The sequence below is a fragment of the Pan troglodytes genome, chromosome 23 (genome assembly GCF_028858775.2).
Source record: "Pan troglodytes isolate AG18354 chromosome 23, NHGRI_mPanTro3-v2.0_pri, whole genome shotgun sequence".
NCBI classification, from domain to species: Eukaryota; Metazoa; Chordata; class Mammalia; order Primates; family Hominidae; genus Pan; species Pan troglodytes.
Window position 1 is genome coordinate 24,881,642 of NC_086016.1, and position 14,532 is coordinate 24,896,173.

The 14,532-nt window shown below is 42.6% G+C and overlaps 1 protein-coding gene across 1 annotated transcript; it reads left to right on the plus strand.

Annotated features, from left to right (window-relative positions):
- Nucleotides 1-9,621: 9,621 nt before the first annotated feature.
- On the plus strand, nt 9,622-10,138 carry LOC101057112 (immunoglobulin lambda variable 4-3). Its single transcript, XM_054676090.1, has 2 exons — nt 9,622-9,689; nt 9,816-10,138. Exons 1-2 carry the CDS (start codon nt 9,644-9,646, stop codon nt 10,136-10,138), a joined length of 369 nt encoding a protein of 122 aa, XP_054532065.1. The 5' UTR covers nt 9,622-9,643.
- The last annotated feature ends 4,394 nt before the right edge of the window (nt 10,139-14,532 follow it).

Sequence of the window (14,532 nt, forward strand, 5' to 3'; positions counted from 1 at the left end):
AAAATAGACCATCATCATACAATGCAATAATCCCACTACTGGGTATTTAATCACAGGAAAAAATGTCAGTATATCTAAGGAATTCCTGCACTCCCACGTTTATTGCAGCACTATTCATAATAGCAAAGCTACAGAATCAACCTGTTTTCATCAACAGATGAATGCATAAGGAAAATGTGGCATGTATACACGATGAAATACTTTCCAGTCATAAACAAAAGAATGAAATCTTATCCTTTGCAGCAACATGACGGAACTGGAGGTCATTATGTTAAGTGAAATTAGCCAGGCACAGAAAAACAAATGTCACGTGTTCTCTCTCATGTGGGAGCTAAAAAAAGTTGATCTCATGGAGGTATAGTGTAGATTAATAGTTACCAGAGAGGCTGGGAAGGGTTAGGGGTTGTGGGGATGAGGGGTAGTTGGTCAATGGGCACAAACATATGGTTACATAAAAGCAATAAGGTCTATTGTTGTATATCACACAGCAGAGTGAACATAGTTAACATAATTTATTGTACATTTCAAAATATATAGAAGATTTAAAATATTCCCAACATATAGAAATGACAAACGCTCAAGGTGATGGATATCCTAAACACTGATTTGATCCTTACATACTGTATTCATGCATCAAAATAGCACGTGTACCCCATAAACATATACAATTATAATGTACCAGTAAAACATGTTCTTTAAATTAAAAAAAACTGTCAATTCTGAATTCTTTACTCAGTGAAAATATCTTTCAGAAGGGAAGGCAAAATAAAATGGTTTTAACCATAAATATACTTGCACTATTCATGACCTGCAGACACACACTATAGAAAATAATAAAGAACACTTCTCAGATAGAAAATCATACTAAAGATGTGACTCTGAATAAAGAAAACAAAAACATCAAATATAGTAACTACATAAAAACATATAGAAATGGTAAATAAACATAGATATAAAAGACTTAAATTACATTACAAAACAACTAGACTTAATAGACAACTATAGAACAGTCCATCCAACACAGCAGAATATATAATAATCTCAAGTGCATATGGAACACTCTCCAGGGTAGAACCTGCAAAAAAAAATGAGTACCTTAAAAAAATAGAAAATCTATAAAGTATATTCTTTGTGTTACTTCACTCCTGTATTGCTATAAAGAAGTACCTGAGCTTGGGTAATTCATAAAGAAAAGAGGTTTAATTGGCTCATGGTTATGCAGGCTCTACAGGAAATCTGGTGCCAGTATCTGCTGCTGGTGAGGGACTCAAGAAGCTTACAATTATGGTGGAATGTGAATGAGGAGCAGGCATGTCACATGGTGACAGTAGGAGAGAGAGAGGTGGAAAGTGCCACACTCTTTTAAACAACCAGTCTCACATGAACTGGGAGCAACAACTCATTGTCATGAGGGCAGCACCAATTTATTCACGAAGGATCCACGTGGCCCCATGACCCAAACACCTCCCACTAGGCCCACCTCAACACTGGCAGCTACATTTCAACATAAGATTTGGATGGGACAAATATTAAAAGTATATAATTCCACCCCTGGCCCACCAAATCTCATGCCTTTCTCACATTGCAAAATGCAATAATCCCTTCTCAATAATCCCCCAAAGTTCTAAGTTGTTCCAGCATCAAGTTTAACATCCTAAGTCTCATCTGAGACTAACCTCCTGTCACCTATGAGCCTGTAGAATCTAAACAAGTTATTTACACCTAAGATGCAATGGTGGTACAGGCCTTGGGTAAACATTACCATTCCAAAAGGGAGAAAACAACCAAAAGAACAGGCCCCAGACAAGTCCTAAACCCAATGGTGCAGTAATTAAATTTCAAACTTCCACAGATCTCTAGGGCATGAAAAGAATTCAGCCAAGCTTTTTACTAAGGCATCACAAGGGTGAACTTTGCTCCAGTTCCCAATAACTACCTCATTCCATCTGAGACCTCATCAGCCTGGACTTCACTGTCCGTATCTCTATCAGCATCTTGGTCACAACCAGCTGACCAGTCCCCAGGAAGCTCCAAACTTTCCCTCATCTGTCTGTCTTCTTCTGAGCCCTCTAAGCTCTTCAAACCTGTACTTTTTACCCAGTTCCAAAGCTGCTTTCACATTTGCATTATCCTTACATCAACAATCTACTTTTGGTACCAATTTTCTGTGTTCTTTCATTCTTGCATTTTTATAGCACCTTTATAGCACTGCTATAAAGATGTACCTGAGGCTGGGTAATATATAAGGAAAAGAGGTTTAATTGGATCACTGTTCTGCAGGCTGTATAGGAAGTATGGTGCCAGCATCTACTTCTGGTCAGGCCCTTAGGAAGCTTACAAAAATGGTGGAAGGTAAAGTGAAACCAGGCATGTCACATGGCAAGAGAAACAAAAAGAAGAAAGAGAGAAAGGAAAGGAAGAGAGGGAAGGAGGGAAGAAAGAAAGAAGGAAAGAAGCAAAAAAGGAAAGGAAAGAAGCAAAACAAAAGGAAGAGGAAGGAAGGAAGAGAGAGAGAGAAAGAAAGAAAGAGAGAGAGAAGAGACGAGACAGGGAGGGAGAGAGGGAGGGGGGGAGAGAGGCAGGGAAGGAGAGAGGGAGGGAGGAAGGAAGGAGGGAGAGAGAGAGAGTGAAAGAAGAAAGAAAGAGAGAGAGAGAAAGAAAAGGAGAAAGAAAAAAAGAAAGAAAGAGAAAGAGAGAGAAGAGTGGGGAAGTGCCACACTCTTTTAAACAACCAGATCTTGTTTAAACTAATGGTTAGAATTCATTCATTATTATGAGGACAGCAGCAAGCCAATCATGAAGGGTCAGCCCTCATGACCCAAACACCTCCTACTAGGCTCACCTCCTACAGTGGAGTTCATCTTCCAGCATGAGATATGGAAGGAATAAACAATGATATCATCCTCTGAACACTGATATTGAAATATAAAAGGTATTATATAAGAACACTGTGAAAAGCTGCATACCAAAAATTAGATGAAAAGAAAAAAATCCCTAAAAACATAAAAACTACTAAACTGGCTCAAGGAGGTATAGAAAGTCTGATTAACACTATAACAAAAGTTTAAATTAGTCATTGAAACCTCCCACAAAGAACGGCCCAGGCATGAAAGGTTTCATTGATGAATATTATGAACTGTTTAAGGAATTAATAATAATTATTCATAAACCCTTCCAAAAATATAAGAAAGGGGAACATGAGCAGCTCATTCTATGAGGCCAGAAGTATGCTGATAACAAAAACAAAAGACATGAAAAGTGAACTGGAGCACAACAGCCTCTATGAAAACAGATGCAAAACAACCACCCTTCAACAAAATACTAGCAAAATATAAAAAGGATTAAACACCATAACTAACTTGTATTCATCCCCAAAATTCAAGGGATTCTTAACCTATGGAAACTAATTATTTTAATGCTCCATATTAAAATAAAGAATAAAACCACATGATTATTTCAACAGTCACATCAAATGTTTTCATGTAAGCAGACATGACTTCCTGTTGTTTTCCCATTCCTGTTAAAGCATCATAAAAGGCACAATTTGTGGTGCTATTGGATGGGGTGCTACTTCATGCAAACTGGACATGTCATGTCCAACCATGAATATACTTAGCCATAAATGCTAAAAGATTGTAATTTGGTGTCAGAGACTTGGTGGTCAGAGACCACTTCCTCGGCAAGTGATAAGTACAGACATCTGAAAGGATAACTAGGATTTAGGTAGGTGTTGGATAAGGAGGTGAGTTACACACAGAAAAAGTTTCACTTAAAAACTCATAGACGCTTGAACACAGAAGATGGCTCAATAGGTCTGAGAAATAAACAAAGTCCAGAATAACTGGAGCTGAATGGAAACAAGGCAAATGACATGAACCATCTGTTTCTCTCTCGACAACTCACTGGGGCACTGTCTCCTCCCAACATACCACCCACGTGGACTGTAAAAACATCTGTTCTTAAAACTTTCTTGTGCATCATGACAGCATGTAGCACCTGAATCAAGCTCAGTTAAATGAGGGCAGGACAGTCAACCACAAAACCCAGGTGGCCTAGGAAGCACATCAGGGAGACAAGACCTTGCTGTCAAAAGCAGAGGAAGTGAGATTTTCCATTGTGGCTAAGCCCAGAGCATATGAAATTTCAATGGGTACACAAAAACCATATAGGGTTTGGTTAAGCTGCAGATGCAGTCTTTGCAGGTTTGAATGGGGCCCCAGATTCTCCATGGCAAATAGCCTCCAGTTGAGGTTGATTGATGCTGGTCCTCCAAGGAACACACTTTGGGTGGCTTAGCTCCTATGCACCCTCCTCACTCATGCACGGCTGAAACTCACCTACATAACGCACCTTCTGAGAAGCATAAGTGACCTATTTCTCCTCCACTAATGTGTCTCAGTCCCTTTTGCTAAAAAGGAATATCTGAAGTTGGGTAATTTGTAAAGAAGCAAAGGTTTATTTGGGTCGTGCTTCTGATGTCTGTAAAGTTCAACAGTGGGCATCTGCATCCAGTGAAGACCTCAAACTGCTTCCACTCCTGACAGAAGGTGAAGATGAGCCGGTGTGTGCAGAAATCAATTGGAAACAGAAAGCAAGTTCTTTCCTAAAAATACTGCAGGAGTTTAATGATCATATTTACAAAGTGTTTAACACAGAGCCTGACACACCCTAGCTGCTCATGAGTTGGCAGCAATTATTGCTGATGTCATTCATGAAAATTGGACCTCAGATGGAGAAACTGCAGTGCAGAGAGTTTGAGAAGTTTAGGGACAAGAAAGACTTAGTGACTTAAAATCGAGTTCTAGGAACTGAGGAGAGCATCCCTGGGCATTTTACTGCCATCTTTTCCAATGTCTCAGAAACTGTTTCAATGTGACGTCAACCAGAGAGGAAAGCAGAAGGGTTTGCAGAACCAGGGACTACAACTTCATCCACGGGAGAGTGATGTAGTAAGCGGGTGGGAAGGGACAGCTGAGCTCATCTGAAGGGTGTTTAAGGTTTTCTGGCCCAGGGATCTTTGGCCATCTCTCCCTGCCCAGGGCCTCATTCTTCCACTGACCGGCAGGAGCTGGAGAGTGGCTTCTGAGTCTGGTTAGAGATTCCAGCAGCACCCAGAGGGGGAAGATATTGGAGAGATGGGTCTAAGGTCACTGGAGACACTGTTTGCTGCCTAGAGGGCTGCAACAGCCTCCTTGAAAAAAAAATTCAGACACTTTAGGGGAAAAAAACACAGGATGGGAAGGCTCCTCACCAGGGGATTGTGGATAACAGAGACCAAAGCATCTACAAGGAGCCCAGCCCTACTGGAGGTGCCCTGAACACAGAGATCCTAGGGGTGTCTGTATTATTTTGCCAGGGCTGCCATAGCAAAGTAGCACAGCCCTATGGCTCAAAGAACACAAATGTATTTTCTCACTATTCTGCAGATGATGTTAGAATCTAAGATGAAGGTATCTACAGGGTTGGCTCCTTCTGAGCACTGGAGAATCTGTTCCATGCCTCTCCCAGCTTCTGCTGGCTGCGGAGGTGTTTGCTGTTCCCTGCCATGGAGGTAAATCACCCCAATCTCTGCCTCACATTCAAATGGAGTATTCCTCATGTGCGTGTCTGTGTCACAGTTTCCCCTTTTTATAAGGACATGAGTCGTGTTGGATTGGGTACGTACTCTGCAGCAGTATGACCTCTTCTTAACTAATTTCAACTGTAATCACCCTATTTAAATATAAAATCCCACTCTGAGGTCCTGGCAGTGAGGACTTCATTATACAAATTTGAGGGGCCTGAAATTCAAATTCCTAACAGTGTGTCTGCCATGACTCAGGCCTCTCCTTGGGGTTCTGCAGGTGGGATGTGCACCACCAACCTCTCAGGTGGGGCATTACCTGACAGCCCAGAAGGACCCCAGGCCCTCTGAAAAATGACGTCTCTCTCATCCACCTTGAGGGACATGTTTTCTGGCTGTCCTTCTCATCCTTTGCATGCTGACATGGGAGACATCATCCTCTGCTTTTTAAAGAAGGACTCCTTCACCTTCCCAATCATCCCAAGTAGACGCCCATGCTGGTTCCAGAGAATCAAACCACGGTGGGTTACGAGTTATATTAGCCACCAGCTGACAATATTCCCTGAATGTCCAGGATCCACCCATGCTCTCTGACCATCACCAGAGTGAGCAAATCTCTGATATGTGGGTAAGAGTTTCTCCCATGGGCTCCCAGCCGGGCTGTAAGTGAGGCAAGACCCCTTCTTCAGTGCACGGGGCTCAGTGCAGCTGCCTCCCTGACCAAGTCTTCCTGGGACACTAAGCTTATCAGTTTCTCTCCCCCAGGGACAGTTTTTGGTTGTCCTAAGCCTAGCTCAGCTCTGCTATGAACTTTGCATCCTAAGAGCCCATTAAACACCCCCTTGTGCCTCAATGGAATAACCTGGAGTAAATAGTGTGAGGTGCCCCTGCTTTCTGCTCCCAGGGCCTCTTCTCCTCGGTGGCACCAGCACTGCCCTATTGACCAGCAATCCTCACCTGCCCATTCAGGCCTCTACACTGCCTACTGTGAACAGTCACAGATCACAAACTGATTGCCAAATTTGTGCAGATCATCTTGACAGTTTCTGTGGAACTGGGTGCCTTCTCATAGAACCAGGAAGTCACAAGCCAGGCCAGCTCTAGAGAAGCAACTGGGGGAGTAACATGCATCACAGCGCCTGGACACAACAAAGGGATTTTGCTGTAGTCCTACTAGGACACATCCTAGTGATGTCTCTGAGAAACAGTCTTGGTCCCTGCAACAGAAAGCCTACTAAACAGGACAGTAGGCTGCAAGGTTGGGCACAATTTGTGCCGTATGTGAGCCATGTAGACTGTGCATGTGTGTATGTGTGTACATATGTGTACATGTGCATTTAGTGTTGCAAGGAAGGGTTGTGTCAAATGTCCCAACTCAAAACTTTTCTGTTCTCCTAAATTATCTGCTTCTATCTTTACTACCTTTGTACTATCATAAGAATAAGGATAATGATTAGGGTAGAAATAGGAGAAGGAATAATGTTTAATTATTCATTCTTATGTGTTTAATACATATCAAGCACTCTTCAAAACAACTCATATTTATTAAATCACTCAATACGAACTACTCCATGAGCCAAATATTGTCATTATCTCTCCATTTCCAGTTGGAGAATCTGTGATACAGATTTTGACACATGGGAAAGCTAAGGCAAAGAAAGGAAAAGGACTTTGCCCGATGTCAGAACTAGAAAGTGCCTGACCCAGGAGCAGAACCTGAGTCTTCCAGTCCCAGAGACCCTGTTCTTTAACAACAGCCTGTGGGCCTGTCACTGTGCTAATTCAAGGTAAAGCACTGGCATCTCCCTAAGACTCCAGAAAGTTCTCTGTACTTTTTGAATCAAGTAACTCATACTTGCAGTGATTTCCAATGCAGTAGGAATTCTCTGGTGCTGAGGAGTCTACTAGGAATATAATTTCAATGCCTTTAAAATTTTTCAGTAGCCACATTTTAAAAGTAATAAAGAACGGGTGGAAGCAACTTTCGTACTATATTTTCTTTAACTGAGCTTACCCAAATATTATTTCAATATGTAATCAACATAAAAATATTGAGATATTTTATGTTATTTTCCCACAACCTTTTTGAAATCTGGTGTGTTTTACCCCCACATCACATCTTAACTTGAACTACCCACATTTTAAGGACTCAGAAGCTCCCTGGGACTCATGGTTGCTATATTGGACAGAGCAGATCCACATGAATGATGGTCCATTTGGATCACAGCCCCTGCAGTACTTACTTAGAACCATCTTGGGGCAATGGAGAGTCCTATGACCCAGAAGGCCTCCTTAGGGAAGAATGGCTGTTCCATTTTCCAACCAAAGTAGAAATATGGCGGGCTCTCAGAAACCAGGGAATTTTTACAATGTGTTTCACACTTCTTCCCTTCTCAAAGACATTGACTATAACTTCCAGTTCGAAGATAAATCTGAGCCATCAAAGGCATTTTTTTCTATTGGTCAGTGGAATGAATGGCAATGGTCCCTGTGAATTGTGCTCCAAGGATCCCTTTCTGTGGGAAGATTCTTAAAATAAAACCAACTCAAAGTAGGAAGTTATTGTTTATATGTAGATCTAGATGAAAGGGGGCTGATCATGAGGAATATAGTATTGAAGGTGAGTGTGTTGCTATTCTTCACAAAGGGCTATTTTTGCCTAACTCACAAGCATCAATCATTTTTATGAAGGTGTATTTTCCCAGAGTGGTCTTAGCAAGTTACATCCAATGCTGTATCAGGACCCACAAGCAAGGGTGTCAGAACTGACCTGCCTGAGTGGTCAGCAGGAACCAATGTGGAGACTCTGAGGTCTCCACACCACCAACCATGTCGAACCTCCAGTCAAGTGACAGGAGGAGTGGAAGCATTGGTTGCGAAGGGCTTGGAGGAGCTGCAGTGACATGCTCAGCCAAGTACAGGAGCAGGCATATTGGTGTCATGTGACCTCATCCTATCTCAGTTATCTCTTTACACCAAACTCCAAGGTGCAATGTGTGGAGGCATCTGTCTGTACCCATGGACACCTTGGGCTTCACACATTATTTCTATTTCTAATGAACCAGTGTTTTGTTTATGAATTCATTTCATCACATCCTTAGTAGTTCTAGGTTGGAAAAGCAATACATGTCTCTAAGATATTAGGTAGGAAATATTCTCCCGCCACTCGTATTGATTAAAGTTAAAATGCTTCAGTATTAATGTGACAGTTGTCCAAATTCAATACCCTTCACCTTGTTAGAAATGGAATCCTGATCCTAACTTGTCTGGAGAGGAGCCTGGCATGAGGAGCATGACCACACATCTGGATGTCCCCAGTGTCACTGCTAACACACGCTCTTTTGTTACTTGCCGTGAAGGGAGCAGAGGGAGCATCCACACCTTTGTCCCAAGGACTTGGAGGACAGTGCACCTGATTAAAAAATGCAGGGCTGTGATAAGTGGGTTCAGGGTCCTGGATGAGGGAAGAGAAGATGAGGAGGCATGGGGTAGGAGGCAGGGCAGGGAGGAGCTGTAAGGTCAGGCTCTGAGTATGGGTGAAATCCTGACTCCACTCACTACTCTCTGGCAGGATTTGATAAATCTTGTAACCTCGTGATGTTTGTTCTCCCATCAATAAACTAAAGGAGAGGTCGTGTCTTAAGCGTATGCTTGCTGTGGGGCTACTGTGAATGTGTGGTTGAGGTGGTGCCTGTAAAACACTCTCCAAAGGGCCTGGCACGTATTAATGTCTCAAAGGAGTCATTCTGCTTGAGCTCGTGGAGGATGACATTTCTCCTGTGTGCACTAGAGGGCCTTGTTGTGAGGACCCTAATGACTTCCCTGGTAGGGCTCAAGCACAAAGGGCATGACTGATGCTTCCTCTGAGGCCCCTTCTATTGGGTAAAATTCATGCTCCACTCATGACACCCACCTGGCCCTTCTTCTGACCTTGAGAAATTGCCAATATGAAGCCCTCAGACTCAGAGCTCAGACAGTAGCTCAGACAGACATGCTGGAAAGTGGAGAGCAGATTTGCATTCAAAGCTCCTCCCTTCTTGAGCTTATCTGATAATAGAGCTCTTGGAAGTCCCTCCAACCATGGCCTGGGTCTCCTTCTACCTACTGTCCTTCATTTTCTCCACAGGTCAGAACATCCCAGGGAATTCAGGGAAATGTTTTCACTGCTATTTTCCCATGAGCACCAGTCCTCAGGGGCATTCTTTCCAGTTCTTCTGTGCATTCAGCATCATTCATGACATTCTGTTTACAGGTCTCTGTGCTCTGCCTGTGCTGACTCAGCCCCCGTCTGCATCTGCCTCGCTGGGAGCCTCGGTCAAGCTCACCTGCACCCTAAGCAGTGAGCACAGCACCTACACCATCGAATGGTATCAACAGAGACCAGGGAGATCCCCCCAGTATATAATGAAGGTTAAGAGTGATGGCAGCCACAGCAAGGGGGACGGGATCCCCGATCGCTTCATGGGCTCCAGTTCTGGGGCTGACCGCTACCTCACCATCTCCAACCTCCAGTCTGACGATGAGGCTGAGTATCACTGTGGAGAGAGCCACAGGATTGATGGCCAGGTCGGTTGAGCCACAGTGACACAGACGAAGGGGAAGTGAGGCCAAAACCTCCCACCTCCCCTTTCTCCTCAGGGACTCAGAGTCAACAGCCCTGGGTTCCTCTCCAGTACTCTGAGACCTCTGACTCCCTCCCTCCAAGACACCCCTAGGCAGAAGCAGATGAAGGCCATGACTGAGGCCATTTTGAAAACTCATCTTTCTGTTTCCTCCACAACAGCCTGTGGGGACCATGCTGGGAGAGACCAGAGCAGCCCAGGCAGGAAAAGGACCTTGAGAGAGTGGCTAGGATGAGATGACCGTGTCCCAGTATCTCATTGTGCCCTGTGCTCCATTACCAGGCTCTGCCCCAGGAAAGGACATGGATCTTGACCTGTCACCCATCATTTATGAGAGTTCAATTTTTACATTTTTTAAAATATAAAAACTACAATCTCCAAGATGCTAGGAGCAATTTCACTGAGACTCATCATGGAATTCTGACCTCCCCCAGCATGTCCCCTGTTCCTACAATCTCCTGTTCAAGATCAACTCAACTCCATTACCCAGACCAGCTGCTGGATGATCAAGACAGGGCTGTGAGAGCCTAAGAATCTTTAAGGTCCACGATGAGAACACGTCAAGAAGGATTTATGTTGGAACTTCCTTCCCCATGGATATTCACATCAACAGAGAAGATGTCTGAGTTCTTGCTTACACCTATGAATACCTAAGACATGAAGTGTGTGTGTGCATATGGTGTGGGCAGCACTTCCTCACTCAACACCAGAGAGTGTCTGAGGCCACTGGGTACAGACATGGAGACAGGGCATATTTTTATACACTCAATTAAGCCCTTGTCCTTCTCTGCTCACCAAGGAGCCACCCAACAAGGCCACAGCAGGAAGAGAAGTTGATTTCCATGAAGAGCCTTTCCTTTCTGTGATAAGAGTCCTGGAAACCCACTGTCTAGTTGTGGAATCAGAGGCAGAGCTCTGGGGCATCTCCACCATGGCCTGGACCCTCCCCTGCTCACCCTCCTGACTCTCTGCATAGGTGCTTCCTCCCAGGGAATAAGCCCCATGGAACCAGGGGTCAGCCTGGCCCTGACCTTGAGCTCAGTGCAGGGAGTGATGCAGGGTGTGGGGCTATGGGAATGAGACCCTAATTCTCAGTCTCACGTCTCCTGTCTCCTCTTGCAGGCTGTGTGGCCTCCTCTGAGCTGACTCAGCTGCCTGCAGTGTCTGTGGCTTTGGGACGTACGGCCAGGATCATCTGCCAGGAAGATAGCATAGGTGACTCTGATACAAACTCGTACCAGCAGAAGCCAGGTCAGGTCCCTGTGCTGGTAATCTATGGTGACAGCAACTGGCCCTCAGTGATTCCTGAGCAATTCTCTGACTGCATATCAGAGGACATGGCCACCTTGATTATTAATGGGGCACAGGATGGAAACAAGGCTATTACTGTCGCTCGGAACAGCACTGCTTCTCATCTCACAGTGACACAGCATACAGTGAAGTGAGATGCAAACCCCTTCCCATCTATGTCCTTCTCTCCCTTCAACCCCAAGAGGACTGTGGTCACAGCCATCAGCAGGTCTGGCCCAGTTCATTCAGATTTGAGACCCCCAGGCTGCCCTTCCCTCCAGTCCTCCAGGCAGGTTCATTAGATGGTAAATCAGGGGTGGATACACAACTATTATTATCATCATGTTCCAATTTTTCATGAAGTAGAGGAATGATTGAACATGTTAAGTAGAAGCACAGAATAACCAAAAAAGGACAAATTGAGCTTGTGTACAGCTAATAATTGCAATGTCTGTCACTTTAAAAACATACTGGATGTGATTAACAACAGATTAGATGATGTAAAACAAAAGATTAGCAAACTTGATAATGTACACTAGAAAATATTCAAAATGCAGCACATAAAGAAAAAACAATGACAAAAATGAAGAAAGCATTATCGGATATTCATAAAGAAAATGAAGGTGAGTTATAGGACAACTTCAAACAGCCTGAGGTTGACTAGGAGTAATGGTTCACACCTATAATCCCAGCACTTTGGGAGGTCTAGGACGGAGGATCTTTTAAGACTAGGAATTCAAGACCAGACTAGGCAACATAGCTCTACAATTAAAAAAAAAAAAAAACTTAAAAATTAACTGGGCTTCGTGGCTTGCACCTGTAGTCGTACCTACTTATAAACCTGAGGCAGTAAGATTGGTAGAGCCCAGAAATTCAAGACTGCAGGGAGTGAGCTATGATCATGCCACTGGACTGCAGCCTGGGCAACAGAGCAACTTCCTGTCTCTAATATAGGGTCTCAATCTGTCATTCAGGCTGGAGTGCAGTGGAGCAATCATGGATCACTGCAGCCTTGACTTCCCAGGCCCAAGTGATCCTCCCAGCTCAGCCTCCCAAGTAGCTGCGAATACTGGTGTGCACCACCATGCCCAGCTAATTTTTGTTTTTTTTGGAGAGACTGGGTCTCCTTATGTTACCTAGGCTTGTCTCGAACTCCTGGACTCAAGCAATCCTCCAGCCTCAGCCTCCCAAAGTGTTGAGATTACACGGGTGAGCCGCTGCACCTGGCCTCAAAAAGAAAAAAAAATTTTTAATACAACAACCTAAGTATGTATAATTCACATCCATGGAATGTAAAAGGTATGGGTGGGTAGAAAAGAATATTTGAATAAATAATAGTCAAATGTGCTCCACATTTGGTAAAAACCAAAAACTGGTATAACCAAGAAGTTCAACAAAACTGAAGCACAGGAATCATGAAGCAAATGATTCCAAATGACATAATAGTCAAATTAGTAAAATCTGGTGATGAAGAGCCACTTAAAAGTATGATTCTAAGAGTACATTTCTCATTAGAAGCAATGTAAGCAAGAAGACAGTGGAGCAATAATTTTAAAATACTGAAAGAAAACAGCTGTCAACCTTAAATTCTTTATCCAACAATAATAACTTTCAAAAGTGGAGGATAAATATAATGTTTTCAGACATATAAAAACTTACAGAATTGATTACTATCACTCTTGTCATTAGAAATGACAAAAGACACCCTTAGACAGGGGGAAAATCATACCAAATTGAAATATGAATTCACACAAATATCAGATAATGCAACTCCATTTGAATACATAATCACATTTGAAGACAGATTTTGATAAGTGATATATGTATCACAAAGCCTAAAGTAAACATTAAACTTTTTTAAAAAAGAATTATGACTAGTAAGCTGTATTAGGATTCTCCACAGAAACAACATAAATCAGATATGCATGTATGTTATACGTGTGTGTATATATATACATATGTGTATAGTATATATGTGTATATACATATGTGTATAGTATATATATGTGTGTATATATATATACATATGTGTATAGTATATATGTGTGTGTATATATATACATATGTGTAGAGTATATATATGTGTGTATATATATACATATGTGTAGAGTATATATATGTGTGTATATGGTGAGAGAAAACGAACATGAGAGAAACTAATTTTGAGGAATTGGATCATATATTTGTGGTAGCTGACAAGGATGAAATATGTTGGTCAGGCTGAAGGCTGGAAATTCAAGTAAGAGTTGATGTTGCAGTCCTGAATCCAAATGTAGCAAGGCAGCACTTCAGGAAACCTCCACATTTGTTCTAAAAACACTCAGCTCACTAAAGAGTGCCACCCACATTGTGAAGAGAAATGTGGTTATACAAAGTTTACTAATTAAAATGTTCATCACATCTGAAAGTTATCTTCACGTCAACTCCTATACTGGTATTTGATAAAATCAATCTGGCGCATAGCCTACCCAATCTAACACTTAAAATTAACTATCACTTAACCCAGCAAGGAAATAAAAAGATAATTTAAAAAATCAATCAAAAAAGGAGACAGCAAAAGGGAAAGAAAACTAACGAACATATGGGACAAATATAAAATAAAGAGCAAGAAGATCCTTCCAGCTCAGCCTACTGAGTTTCTGGGACTACAGGAAGGTTTGTAGTTCTCCTTGAAGAGGTCCTTCACATCCCTTGTAAGTTAGATTCCTAGGTATTTTATTCTCTTTGAAGCAGTTGTGAATGGGAGTTCACTCATGATTTGGCTCTTTGTCTGTTGTTGGTGTATAAGAATGCTTGTGATTTTTGTACATTGATGTATCCTGAGACTTTGCTGAAGTTGCTTATCAGCTTAAGGAGATTTTGGGCTGAGACAATGGGGTTTGCTAGATATACAATCATGTCGTCTGCAAACAGGGACAATTTGACTTCCTCTTTTCCTAATTGAATACCCTTTATTTCTTTCTCCTGCCTGATTGCCCTGGCCAGAACTTCCAACACTATATTGAATAGGAGTGGTGAGAGAGGGCATCCCTGTCTTGTGCCAGTTTTCAAAGGGAA

Bases quoted from the DNA above. Each gene is read 5' to 3' on its own strand.
- LOC101057112 (XM_054676090.1), top strand. From the start codon at position 9,644: ATGGCCTGGGTCTCCTTCTACCTACTGTCCTTCATTTTCTCCACAG. The intron at 9,690-9,815 runs GTCAGAACATCC...TTCTGTTTACAG, and splicing joins GTCCTTCATTTTCTCCACAG to GTCTCTGTGCTCTGCCTGTG.